Source organism: Pteropus medius, unplaced genomic scaffold, assembly GCF_902729225.1.
Source record: "Pteropus medius unplaced genomic scaffold, Ma_sr-lr_union100, whole genome shotgun sequence".
NCBI classification, from domain to species: Eukaryota; Metazoa; Chordata; class Mammalia; order Chiroptera; family Pteropodidae; genus Pteropus; species Pteropus medius.
The window spans coordinates 37567072-37581438 of record NW_024354875.1 but is presented as its reverse complement, the minus strand read 5'-3'; the positions used below and the strand labels follow the sequence as shown (position 1 = coordinate 37581438).

Below are 14367 nucleotides of genomic sequence, written 5' to 3'. Positions count from 1 at the left end.
AAAAGAAAAGAAAATCATTTTCACTTTCTTGTCTATCAGGCCTAACTAATCCTCTTGAAAGTAGCCTTTCAATCAAGGGATCCAAGAGAAGCTCAATTTCCTCAGCAAATGGAATACTGAAATGTACAGTTTAAAAGGGTTACTACTGTGAGTGAAAAAAGAAAATAATAGAGTGACCCGTGGAGACACCCCAAGCCCAGGAACACACAGTGCCACATGTCTTTATTGGGTCAGAGATATTCACATATCCCTGTCAAACTGAAAAGCCAAGGAAATGGCAAGCTTTGGCTTTCTGCTGATGGGGACAAGTACTGGAAATATTTTATTGCAAAGTGACTGAAACTCAGTCAGAGGTTTAACACTTAACAGGCAGGCAGCAATGGCGTAGAGAAAACCGATCAAGACTTTCACCATTGGGTTCCTCCAGCCTTGATGACAATGACAACGAAAATTTTTAAATGGTTTGATGGATTCAAAGGAGTCTGGAAAGTTTTATCTTAAAAATATAATAGTAGAAGCGTCCCCTAAAAAATGATGGGGGAAATACACCATCAGAATGGTATAGAAATGCATCAGAAACTGCCTATAGATTGCCCGAAGAAAACAGAAACAATTTTTCTTAGAAGATTGAATAGAAATTTTGAATAGACTTGGCTTCATTTAATACTCACAGAGTTCATGTGAAATGTAATTAAGAAGACTGGGGATGGAAAATAAGAAAAGATAAGAGGCACAAAATGGTCCTTTACAGTTTCCTTGGAAGGTCACAGCTCACTTTTTATAGCACAATGTGAAGCACAAGGTTAAAGTGGATTTGCAAAGACTTGGCTCTACTCCAGAAGTCACTCTTTAATGTTGTTTGCAAAATTTTTACTAAAGGCAGATTTATGAACATTGTTAGAGGACAGATATTTCTCAACTTATTCATGGAAAAGAGCTTTATTATTTTAGTACAGTTGCTAAGCAAAATTAAACTTGAGTTTGGGCTATAAATTCTCAATTATATCTTCAATAGCATTGTGTTTATTTAGAAACAATGAGGCTTCTGATTTTAAATCAGAAAATCCCAGGGTCACATAAGACTTTTATCATTTCCAACGCCTTATCTGGGCCTCATGGAAGTTTTACCTCTATAATTTTAAGCTAATATGTTTAATCTTTCTGAGGTTTAAAAAAACAATGCATATCACCTTTATAAAGAACTAATGCTGGCATACTGGATGAGAGAGCATATTTTAAGGTCAAACTACCTGAGTTTGAATTCTGATTCTTTCACTTACTGGTGCTGAGACCTGGGGCAAATTTCCCCTGAGCCTTAGTTACCCCATCTGTAAATGAGGATAATACTAAGTCCTACCTTACAGGGTGTGGTACAGATTAAATGAGACGATACATGTGAAGCATTTAGCACAGTGCTGGCATATAGAAAGAAAAATCAATGCTTACTGTCTTGCAGAGAGTTAAGACCGCACTCTAGAGCTTAGTATTGTCCAGGCTGAGCACACAGAGGGCAGTTATCTATTTCTCCATATCCTAATATCATCTCCATTTTCCTTCACTCTAGCTTTCTAGGCCTTCCCCAGGTTCTCCATATTTCTTAAGTGGATTCCTCTATGAGCACAAAAGGTTCTGGTCAATGTCAAAGTTTTTGAAAGAATTACCTGCTTTATTCTAGTCATCACACATTCACCGCCTCTTCACCTGAGTACGCTGAGGATTAATACCCCACAAATTTGAACAGAGAGAAAATGAGAGAATGGACAAAAAAGAGAGGAGATGGACAGATTGAGGGATTGGAAGGACAGGGACAAAATAAGAAAGGACAGAAACAGAAAGACTTTGAGAGCTGGTAAACCAGCAGGTGATTCAGCTGCTCTCATTTCACAGCATTGTTTCACCTGGAGCAGCCTTAGTCCTCTGAAACATTAGCAAACAAATGGTTTCTTGGTTTAAAAAAAAAAAAAGTGTTCAGAACATTTCACACCACAGTTTCCCTCTAGAAGTCTCAATGCACATGAATATATTAAAGATTCTGAGAAATACTGTGGTAAAGAAACCTGCTTTATTTTGTTTATCTCAAAATACTGATACATAACACTGATCAATACCATTTGATAATACATAACACTGATCAATACCATTTGGAGAATTCTCCCATTATTGTTATTTTAGAACTAGGAAACAAGAATACCCATAAATTAAGAATGAATTTGGGGGTATTTATGAACCATGATAAAACCGATGGGAAGAAAAGTGGGACTAATATTTAGTAAGTGCCTATAATGTGTGCCAGAAGTGTGCTAACTGCTTTAAAAATATTTACTCTTTCTCGGTAAGGTTAAGATAATGATTTTTAAATGGGAAGGATATTTATAGTGCTTTTTGAAAAAGACATCATGGCATATACTAGCTGTCCTTAAGTGCAGACAAAGTAACTCATTAATTAATGAAAGATCTCAAGAACTCACATGTTCATAATAATAATGCTTGTTGTATATGCAACCTTGAGTAACATAATCCTCTCAGCCTATGTAAATACTAGAAAAATTACAATATCTAACCTGAGTTTGCGAAGTTTATACTTACAAGCCACAGGTTTATAACAGGTACTAAAAAAAATGCCAGTCTTTTAATCCACTGTCCTTGCTCTTGCATCCATTGATAAAAATATTTTTCTCTTGCACAAATATTAGAACAGGTTCTAGGGAGTCTGTAAAGTAATATGTACAATTTCTACTTTCAATTTCCACTAATTAGTATTTAAATATTATCATATTGTGTATATGTGTCTGTAGCACTACCATATATTTAATAATGCAAGTATATATGAAAATTATATAAAATAGGAGTGTATGTATTAATTGTTAAAGGAAAGTACTAAATTTTATTCTTTATTTATATTCCCCAAGACATCGTTTCTAGCCTAGTGCTAGGTACATAGTATTTAGTATGTCTTATGAAATGAATAGAAATAGCGGTGGTAAATTACACTAAAATTATACTTATTTTATCCAATATAATATAACAAATGTAACTCAATAATAGGAGACAAGCCAAGATGGAGTCGGATTGCAATTTCTGAAATTTGGTGCTAAATTTCTGATGCTTTACAAACAACTTCTGCTTACCACTCAGCTACAGCTGAGATGGGAGCCAAAAAATTCACTAACAAGACTGCCATGTTAGAGATAAGAATTATTTTATGAAATTGAATCTGGCTTCAGTTCTTTTGCAAGAAATTTTGAATTTCCCTTCAAATAAATTGAATGTTAATGTTTGGTTGACACCAACTCTTCTCTCTTCGCTACCTACCATTTGTCATCCTCATGCAACAAAAAATAAAAAGCTACCTCTTTTCTTTCTTTGAAATGTTTATTTAACGTTAAGAGTGAAGCATTTTAAGGTGAAACTGGGGTCAGGAAGGCACAATAAGCTATTAATTTTGTGAAGAATAACAGCTCTTCATTTTAATTTTAAGTGTAGGCAGATACAAAACAACAGCCATGAAATATGAGATTTCCTTTTTTTTCTTGTACACATTTGCCCACATTGGCAGTGAGACTGAACTGTGGGAGACTTTTTTATACTTACATGAGTAAAAATAGGCCAAAACGAGTTAGAGATTGCACACTGCTGTCGACTGTACTTTGGGTATGCTTATAGGTTGTGTTAATGAAAAAAGAAGTGACCTATATTAAAGGTAACCAGACACACCATCAGTCACACATCCCAACCAGTCTGCCCCTTTCTACCGTCTCCCTTTTTAGCCTCTTTTCTGTTCTGTGTTTATCTCTTTTGTATCTACATCTTGGTACTCAAACCTGGAATGTAGCATTTACTCCTTCATGATTTGAAAATATAATGACAGAATTCTGATATATTCAACACATCTAAATGTTCTCTAAATCTTATCAGAGATTACAAAAAGGGGAGGATATGTCAAATAAACTGAAGAGAGTGATCTCTTATAGGAATGGAATTCTGCTGTTGATACACTGAAGAGCGAGGCACTTGAGATTCTGCTATCCAAGGACTACGTGGAGAAAGGACATCTACAGCTCTCTAACCAGAAACTGAATCGGCTTCAAGAAGAATTGGGTCAGCTCCTCGTGGAAAGGAAAACCTGGTTAAAAAAGGCAAATGATTTTTTTAACAGTGCTAACAAGGTCAGTGTGAGATGAAGTTGGTAATTTTGAGTAAACAGGGAATACCAGTAAGAGACCTGTTACTTAAAGAGGCTGAACACATAACAGAAATCGAGATTTCGTGTAGAGTTTCAAAATTGATGGCAGCAAAGAAGAGGTTTTAAAATATATTCCTACTATGGCCATTATTTGGTTCTCCAAACTAAGAGACTCGATGCTTTGACATGTAAAGGGTCACTTAAAAAAAAATGAAGGTTTTATCTTAGAGCTGTCATTAGTCTCTTTGGGGAAGGAGCTCGTGCCTACCATTGTAGTGTTTCTCACAGAGGAAAGGAATTATTATAAAATATACTAAGGATAAAAAAAAAAAAAAACCTTGAAACCTTTACCAAAAGGTCTTTCTCTTTTTTTAATCCTTTTTCATTTACTAGGTAAAAATCCATGAATATTGTAAATCTTCTGCATATAAACCATTAGGCTAGAAATAGAATCTTGACCTGACTTCCCTGCCTTGGTCTTACCTTTTTAAGTCAACCAAAAGGAAATCTCACTTTGGGTCAGCTCCAGGTCTTTTTGAGTTGGAAAATTATTCTGCTTCTCCTGGTTGAGTCATTTAATATTAATTGTAGTAGGGTGCTCCTGCTATATGCTCCTGTCACTTGAGTGGGGCTTAGCATCTGAGGCCAGTGACTATCTGAAAGTTTTTTCCACCTTTTCAAATTTAATAATATCTTCAAACTGTTTTATTGGAATTGTTTAATACTTAAAGTTTCACTGATATTTTTAAAACTGGAAAATATAGAAGAAAACAAATGGGGAGCCCCCAGAAGATAGGTACAGCATGATTTAAAGTCACAACTTCAATACTCTAAATACAATGTCTGGTATATATGGCTACTTAATTTTGAACTTCTTTACTAGTAGGAATTTTTTTTAAAGGACAAATAATAAAATTCCAAAATAGAGGAGCTATAGTTATGGTAAAAAAAAAAAAGAAAAAAAAAAGAAAAAAGAAGATATTTATCGCCAAATTATTTGTTGCTTGGGATTTCTTTGTTTTAAGAGAAGGAACAAACATAGCACATTACTGGAGCCATTGAGCTAAGTAGATGGTAGGTGCTAGTAAAGTTTCTCTTTGAAGAAGAGACTTTTTTACTTACAATACACCCTCATTTTACAAAATGAGTAGGCCATCTGCCCATCAATTAATGCTGTTTCTAAGGGAAATAGTTAAAGAAACTCGCTACAGTAAAACAATGCTTCTAGTACAAACCTATAGTTTATAGTTTTGCATAATGTAGAGGTTTTATGAGTGTGTGTGTGTGTGTGTGTGTGTGTGTGTGTGTGTGTGTGTGTGTTTCCTTTCTTCTCATTCTCACTCTCTGGCTCTTGCTTTCTCTGCTTTCATTATTTGTTACCTTGCCAGAGAGATTTTTCTTCTATTATTCCTGGGCTTGAAGGAGAAGGAATGATATCTTTTGCAGCAGTAATTTTTTTAAATGAAGAACAAAGTGATTACTTTTTCAAACTTATATTCTAATTCAGGTCTGATCCTGAAAACTCATGTTTCTTAACTCCAAAGACTTGATTTCTAGATCCCCTATTTCATTATTTGTATGCAATTCAAATTATAATAAGTTCACTCGGGATTTATGTATACTACAGCATTCTCTATAGCCAAGTGTACTTACAAAGATATAGATTTCTTTCTCTCTTTTCTAAGTTTCAAGGAAATAATTTTCAAGTCCACATCTAAGAATTCATTGTGAAAGATGATGGATATTTTACCATAGCAAAAGTAGAAGCTGAAGTTTAGAGAGCAAATGTTTAATCGTGACTCTTGAAATTAATTATTTACCATATTATTAAGAAGCAATAAATGATGAAATAATTTATTGCTTCTTAATAATATGGTAAATCCATTTAAATTAAAGAAGGAAACCTCACAAGCCTTGTAAATGGTATTTTTTGTTTTTGTTTTTGACTTATATTGTGGAATCTTCAAATTCTCACTACTTTATCCAATTTTAGGCATAACACAAATAATAATCTTAGTTAAAATGAAGCACTAGATTTAAAACATTAATATAAATTCAAAATCTCTTAAAATATATTTTTTTCTAGCCTGAAAGTTCTGTTTACACTAGTGAAGGGGTATTCTCAGTTTACATCATCAGTTTATCTCCAAAGCACTGAATTGTCTTTTTGAAAATTCCCTTTGCTATGTCTTGAGTGCACTGGGTTCTTCTAACTGAAGTCATGCTGACTACAACCGTGAGGGGTCCGAGATCTTACCCAGCTTTCTATCTAACACGTTAACTTGTCGCAGATTCATGGATGCTCACAGAAGACACATGACTTCTGAATCAATTTTGAGAAGCTTTATTACTCACAGCAAAAGCAGTAACTAGTCACATCAGTTCCCCAATTTCCAAGGGGTGATACAGATAGGCCTATGTGGGTCACTGCATCCACTGCAGGTTGTGTTCAGGAGAGGAATCCTAAATTTGGGGAACTGGCTGTTTTAAAGCAAGCAGTAAGCAAGCCCACTCTGTCTCAGAGAAAGACATTTGTTCCTCAACCCTGAAGGTTGCTGGCTGCAAACCCAACACTGGGAAATGACCCAGATACAGAGGAGTCAGGGTCAGGCATTCTTGGCATACCAGTAAGATGGGTAGGAGCACTAAAAACTTTCTCAATATATGCACATCTGGATGTGAGCACTATAAAAGAAAGAGGAAGTCTGTGCTTTTAAAAAAGATACCCTGAAAACCAACTCCACTCTTGATAAGTGGAATTCTTTTTAGCAAACAACTTCTCATTACAAATTTATTAAAGCTAGGTCAATATTCTTCCTTAGTTTCTGTGGCAAATGCCAGTGTGAAAACTATGGATAATATGTAAATGACTGAATGTGACTACTTGAGTGTTCAGTAAAAAGCAAAATACATGATTTTAAAAATAACCTTTTTCTTTTTTTGAATTTTGTTAAAATAAAAAGAAATTAATGTCATAATCTCATCTGCAGGATTGACTGTTGTTAGTAGGCTGTCCATATCATATATATTTCTTTTTCATTCAGATTTTTTATCATGTGTTTCTGGTATTTTTGTTGCAATCATCTGGAAGTCTCTCTTTTCCCCCTTTCCTTTTATTTTTATTTGTTCCTCTCTCTACCAATTCTAAATAGGTTTATTCTTATTTACTGAAAAAAAAAATCACAATAACTCATTTTGCTGAATAGTATGATAAATTCATGAAAAATACCCTTTTTCTTTAGCGATTCATTTTCTTAATAAATATTTATTGATCAACTACTATGTGTCAGGCATTGTTCTGAATGCTGGAGGTATAATAGAGAACAAAACATATAAAAAAATCTATAAGCCACATTCCCAATTTATGAAATTTAATTAAGTATAATTATCACTAATAGTTCACATTTACAACAGTGCCCACTGCCTTTGATTGGCTCAGTGTTGATGATTACTCAAGGCTCAAAAGTTTATTTCTTACCCAGAGAGGATCTACAGCCTTTGGCTTGAGATGTGGCGGTTTGTACCTGGAGTGAGCAGTAGGTGGCAATGTTAGCTTACCGGACCTTGGGAGTATTGCTTTTCATAAGTCAACTGGTAGAGTCAAGTGAGGATTGGGCCATATAACTCAATTTTAGTTATCTACTGTGTTTGGGGAACCTATTTGCTAAATCACTTAGCAACAAATACAAGTGGGGGTTGATTATCAACTTCGGATGACAGCTGATTGGAGAAGAGTTTCTCTAATTACCAGATGTTGCTAAGGGTTATGAGGACATGGCATAAAATCTGAACAGAGCACCTCTCATAGTAACTCATATTGATTCCCCCTCATATTTTCATCTTTCATGATTATATATTATCTTATTCATTCTATTTTTAGCATGTTCACAAAAAAAGAAGCTCTGGTTAATACGTGTTGGTTACCCAAAATTTATTTATTATGGTTTAGGGAATGTGGTTGGAATCAAACAGAGATAAATATATATAATATATTTCAAGAGCAGATCAGTGTGAGTCTGTGTTTATATGACAACGATGACTGAACCTAAAACTATAAAACATGGCTGATTAGTCATGAAGTTTTATATCCCATGATTTCCATTCCCAGGCACATGATATCATTGGGGAAATCAAGCAGAGGAGAGAGGCCAAATCAATATGATCTGGTCCTTAGGTGGTCAGCCTAAAAGCAAAGGTGAAGCAACAGTCAGGGCAGCCAGGGGGACACACCAAAAGCAGTTTGAATTGTATGGCTGTCATGGCTTCTACTGCTTCTGCTATCACTGCTGAAAAGTTAATGTCTTTTTAAAAAGATAATGTTGCTTTTTCAAGATGTTTACAGTGATGCAAAAATGGTAATGCCTACAGCAACATCATCGTTTCAGATGAAAACAAAATAATTAAGCATGGAGTTTGGTATATTCGTTTTCATTTATATATACACGATTCTACCTTTTTCAAAATAGATACATTTTAGCCCAGATGTGGGAAATAAATAATTAAAACAGTACAGTTGTATAGATGGAAAGAAGAAACCTGTCCAAGTAGAGGACCTAAACAATATTATCCAGAAGGAATTGGAGGTGGTATAAATGAATTCAAAATATTAAGCTAATTATCATTAAACATCAAGGAAAGCGTGATTACTTTCGGTTTCACAATTCTTAAGCAGCCTGTCTCAGATTTCTCATTTCCAGAACAATTTCTATTTTGCTTCAAAAAATTTAAAGCAACTTGCTTTCATTCTCTCCCTTGTTCCACATTTGCATTCAGCTAATGTGTTGTATATCTACTGTTGTCATGCATCATATGGTGGTCATGCATCACAAAAGATCCAACCTATGCCTTCAAGACCCTGTCAGTTTAGTTTAGAGGAGAGGCAAGGAAACAGAAATGTTGTGTGCTAGTCCAGGGAAGAAGTCTTAAGGAAGTCTTCTCTAGAGGATGTGACCACTGAGCTAAATTAAAACAGCTGAGGCAAGAAGGGATTGGGGTAAAGCTAGATGGTACAAAGTCATGCCATGTTTGAAGAACTTCGGGTGATTCATTTTACCAAGAGTGTAGGGTGTAAGCCCAGAGTGATGGGAAACAAAAGTGGTAGAAGCAAGCAGGGGTCAGAAAGGGTCTTGAATAGCATGCTAAGAAGTTTTTATCTAATGCTGAACATGTCCTTAAATATGCTAGACACTAAGAATTTGAAAAAGTCGTGATGAGGCAAACCTCATACAGAAGCAGATGATTTCTTAATTTGCTTTCTTCCTATCCTCCCTCTGAGAGAATGGTTTAGAAACCTTTGGTTTTGAGCTCTAGGACAAGTTAAAAATCACAGCAAATAAAATAAAGTTAAACTAGTAGTATGAAATTATTAAAAAATATATAATAGAAACAATTATCAAAATCAAGGAATACCTGAGCCCACAACTCAGTCCATATTTATAATCAAGACACTCAAATTTTATTATCACTCACTCATGAATATCTTTCATAATAAAGCTATCAATTCATTTTTAAGTCTTGAATGTATTAATTGGTTTCCCTTCCATGCATAATTTCAGGCTATTGTATTTCTCCATTGGCAGTAATCGTATTCTCCCTTGTATTATATGTATTTTGGGGTATATTTATTTTCCTTTGCTAAATTAAAATTCCTGAGGGTATTCGCTGGGACACCTAGAACACTGCCTTATAAGTAGTAGATGCTCAAAGATTATTTGAACGATTGAAAGCAATGAAATAGTAGAAACTGTGGGGTTTCAAGGCCAAGTACATTGCATTGATCATAAGAGATTATATTGATCAAAGGTGATTGGGATGAGATCATTTTGAAAAAGGAGAGCTTCATTTCTTTAACATACAAGGAACACAAATTTCAAGCTCAATCTCTGTCATATCTGAGGAGAGTAGTGTTGTGCTCTTTAGAGAGAGATTATGTCTTAATCATCTTTGTATGCCATCTAGTGTTCAAAAAATTTGTTGAATGAATGGATAAATGCCTGGCCATGTGACAAATCAATTTACATTTTGAGCTTGAGTTTTCTCTTTTCTAAAATATTTCTAACAATCCTTATCTACTTCAGGGCATATCGTTCAATAATAAAAGTTCTTATGATTGGTAATAAATGTACATAAACTTTTCAGAGTAGAGTTGGAGTATAAATAAATAAATGGAATTGTAGCGTATTAAGTGAAAACTTAGAAATGTTTGCTAGCATGACACTTTTCAGAAATAACATAGTGGATTTTGAAGCCAGGCTGATTTTGCAGCTTAGACATTTATTAGCATTATGACCTTGGGCAGTTACATACTTAACTTCCCTGTGCATCTGGCTTTTTCATCTGTAAAATAGAAATATATGTACCTCACAGAGTCATTATGCTATCTAAATGAATTAGTACAGGACTAGTGCATAGAACAGCTGAGCATTCACTAAGTTCTAGCCATTATTTTATCATGTATGTATTTAAACTGGACTAGCTACTCTAACATGACTTAAATGCTTTTATTCATTTTCATATCTCCAGCATGTAGCAGAATACATGCTTCATAGATTTCAATAAATATTTGTTGAATAAATGAAAAAAGCAAATGCTTTGCACATTATAAATGGACATTTTCCATGTTAATCTTCCCATGATCATTTCCAAACCATTTAGGTCAGTTTAGATAAAAGAAATCAGAAATTATAAATGGTGACTGGCTGGCTAAAATTCTACTCATGGGTCAAATTTATCTATTTCTGAGATAGATTTAGCTTAGAGAAAGTAAGAGGTGGTTAATACATAAATTGCCTTTATTCCTTATCAATGAAATGCTTCAGATACATGCTATTTTCAATCACAAACTCCCTCTTTTCCAATGTTTTTTTTTTTGGCTTTTCAGATTGTGAAGCAAAAAGCTGCTTTAAGTACTCATGATTTTAAACACTTCTCGTTAACACCACGAATCTACCCTGTTACGCACACAATACAAAGGGAGTTCTGGGGCCCAGCAGCAACAACGTTGGAGAGGCAAGGAGTAAGCCAAAGCACCAATAGGGAATAGAATAAACAGGAGGCTGAAAAATGGCATTCCTCTCTTGCTCTTGGCCATGGCATTGAGGCAGGACCTGAATTAAGAATCATCTTGCCATACTGAGAGCCACCAGAAGTTATTCCAGGCGATGTTTAGGAAAGGACACTGAACCTTTCTGTCTTTACAAAAACGGAACCCAGAGGATATCTAAACCTCCACAGATAGTGAAATCCAGTGTTCTAATTAAAAGCTGAGTTGAGTTTGTGTCCTTGGTAATTATAAGGGTTCCAACCCAACTCATTCTCTGGCCTTGGGATTCATAGAAGGATATTTTCAAGGTTCTGCAGTGTTGTTTTGTTTTGTTTTGTTTTGTTTTGTTTTGTTTTGTTTTAATGTTGATTGTCTTCAAATTAGTCAAGAAGCAAACAATATTACTTATTAAACATATTTGTGAAACAGCATGATATAAGAATTATCCTGGATGACTTGTAGTTCTTGCTTAATTTACTCATCTCATAGATATTTTAAAAAGAATAAAATGTGCCATGTCCTGATACTATCTCTATTTGATTTGGTGCAGCCTGCTTTGGATCTTGTACCTAATAAGGGAAAAAAGACAGATTTGTATTACATCTTAAAGAATAAAACCCAAGCAACTCCTTAGTCTTTTCCAAACCAGGGCTAAAAAGAGCTTATTTATCTCCTTATGTGCCTAAGAACTGAGTGGTATCATATAAAATACTTAGTAAAGAAAAGCTAGAAACTACAGGGAGAAAATATACTTGCACCTGTATCCTTTTTTCTTAATCTAGTGATAAAACCCTTATTTGACCAGCACATACTTGAAGAAAGAGGGATATGTGAAGAGAAAAACAAAAGGTGAAATATTAATTCTAAAGGAGGTTATGTGGGGGTCACGGTGTTCTTGCCAGAAATAAGCTGTTCTGTACTGTGTGTACAACAAAGAGATTCCTTGCAGGCTGGATCTAGTCTATCAGGTTCCTTATAGATATGGTAAATAGAAAAGCACTCAGTTCTATTTGGGGGATAGATTAAGTGAGAGCAATGACACTTAGATCACTTCTGGAATTAGCACATGGATTCTTCATCAGATTCTACATGGGAAAAGAGAAATGAGCTTTGCATATGATACAGATGATCACAGACAGTACAATCTTCTTGAAAGAGCCTCCCCGTTAAAATTAAGAAATGTAAGTATTTCTGTGTTTATAGATTATTCCCATCAGGTTTTGGTAGAATTAAGGATAAGGAATAAGCTCTCTTACAGCGTCCAGCCTATTTTACCTATTGTAGGTATTTTGCAAATATATTTATTGAACTAAAGAAGGAATGAAAACACTCATCTCCATTCTACTGCCATCACTCCACTAAGTGTGATACACAGAGCAGTTCATAAGTAAATGCCTTCCCGACACTTTGATCTTTTCAAGAAAAAACTCTGGAAGAAAATTTGGCTTTTTTCTAAATTGCGAATTATCTTGGCCCTTGATATGGTACTTTCTCCTTCTAGTGAATGTTTAGTCCTTCATTTTATTTCCAGGCTATTAGGAAATAATACTTTTAGGATAACATTCAGAAATGGCATGGAGTCAGATTACACATGCATTTAATGTACATGTGGCTTTAGAATATAACTCCTATGAAGATGAGACCAATACTACCCAAGAATGTGAGAGAGTAGCAGCTGTTCCACAGGACCACAAGAGGAAAGAGCCATGTGAGATGAATGACAGGCAGCAGGTGGCCATGCTTTTTAGTGATTTTTCAAAGAAGTGACCCATCCATCAAGATTTAGAGTAATAGCCAGCAAATATTTTCTAAGTATCACTACATGTGCACCATCATACCCTAGTTACATTCATATTTTTTCATCTTTAATTCTCAAAGCAACAGCAAACATGATATGCATTAAGATTATAATGGCTTAATATTAAAACAGAGTGGAGTTAAACTTGCAGGCAAGAAAAAGCACTTTGGAATTCTGTCTTTCTCCCATTCACACTAGGGACTCGAGAATTATCTTAAAGGAAGAAAGAAGTGAATGCCCTGACCTCTACCATCTACTTATAGGTTTTCCCTTTATTTCTTCCTTTTGTCTAGCTTAGTGGCTCTCAATCCTACATGTGAATATGTATTACTGTAAGCACTAATCTACATATATTAAACTTCAAGTGTGATTTAAAAGAGTTTATGATAATTTTGAATAAAACAGATTTTTGCTTTAGGCATTAACTTTAAAACTAACCCTTAATTAACAAGAGACTCAACTTTATTCAAAATAAGCAATAAAAATTTAAAATATAAAATGAAATTCCAGAAACAGTGGTTATTGCCAAGTAACATTTCAATGTGTTATGGAAAGATCAAGAGAGTAATTCAAATCATCTTTTCTAACATCAGCATCTTGGCTCTGTTGCCAACTGCAGAGGGGAAAAAAGGATTAAGTATGGAAAACTTCTTCAGATTCAAAGTTTCTTTAATAATGCTATGGTTCTTTTAGAGTAGCATCTAGCGTAAGAGTAATCGCTCAAACTTTCTCTGTATTTCTTACCTGTACAAAAGAAAGGCAGACACTTATTTACAAAAAGTAAGTTATAAAACCCCACCTTTCTACCTATAATTAACAGGCTTTTTGAAAATGTCTCTTCTTTCTTAAGCCCTCCATAGTAATTCTTTGCTGCGTGGAGCCACAGCCAGTGGTTTAAAAGCAGGAGCCTCTAGAACAGACAAATAGAGTCAAATACTAAATCTACCACATAGAAGTATCACTTTGTGTAATTTATTCAACCTCTAGTTTCCCCAGTCATACAATAGGGATGGTTTCTTGCCAGGACTGTAAAGAACGATATGCTTGAAACTCAGCAGACATTCAAAAATATTTATCAACTGATGAAAGTAATCATGAAGCAAATAGTCTAGAAGGAGCACATAGTCCTCATTAAACTGTAGTTGTTATTATTACTTACTATCAACTACTAGATAAATGGGAATGGTTTTGTTTTAAACACTCTAAGTAAACAGAAAGAGCAGATTCAGGAGATATGAGGACATTCGTGGGAGAATTGAATATCAACATAAAGGTAGTAAGACAGTATTTGAAAGATTTCATTTGTAAATTCAAATTTTTCCAGTTCCAGTTCTGCCACTAAAA

General features: G+C 34.6%; 1 protein-coding gene across 1 annotated transcript in view; it reads left to right on the top strand.

Moving 5' to 3' along the window:
- The window catches only part of CCDC141 (coiled-coil domain containing 141), a 160625-nt gene that overhangs the window by 87303 nt on the left and 58955 nt on the right, over nt 1-14367 (top strand). The window contains exon 10 of the mRNA XM_039855348.1: nt 3972-4166. Within this exon, the coding sequence (XP_039711282.1) occupies nt 3972-4166 (195 nt within the window). The remainder of the gene's footprint in view (nt 1-3971; nt 4167-14367) is intronic.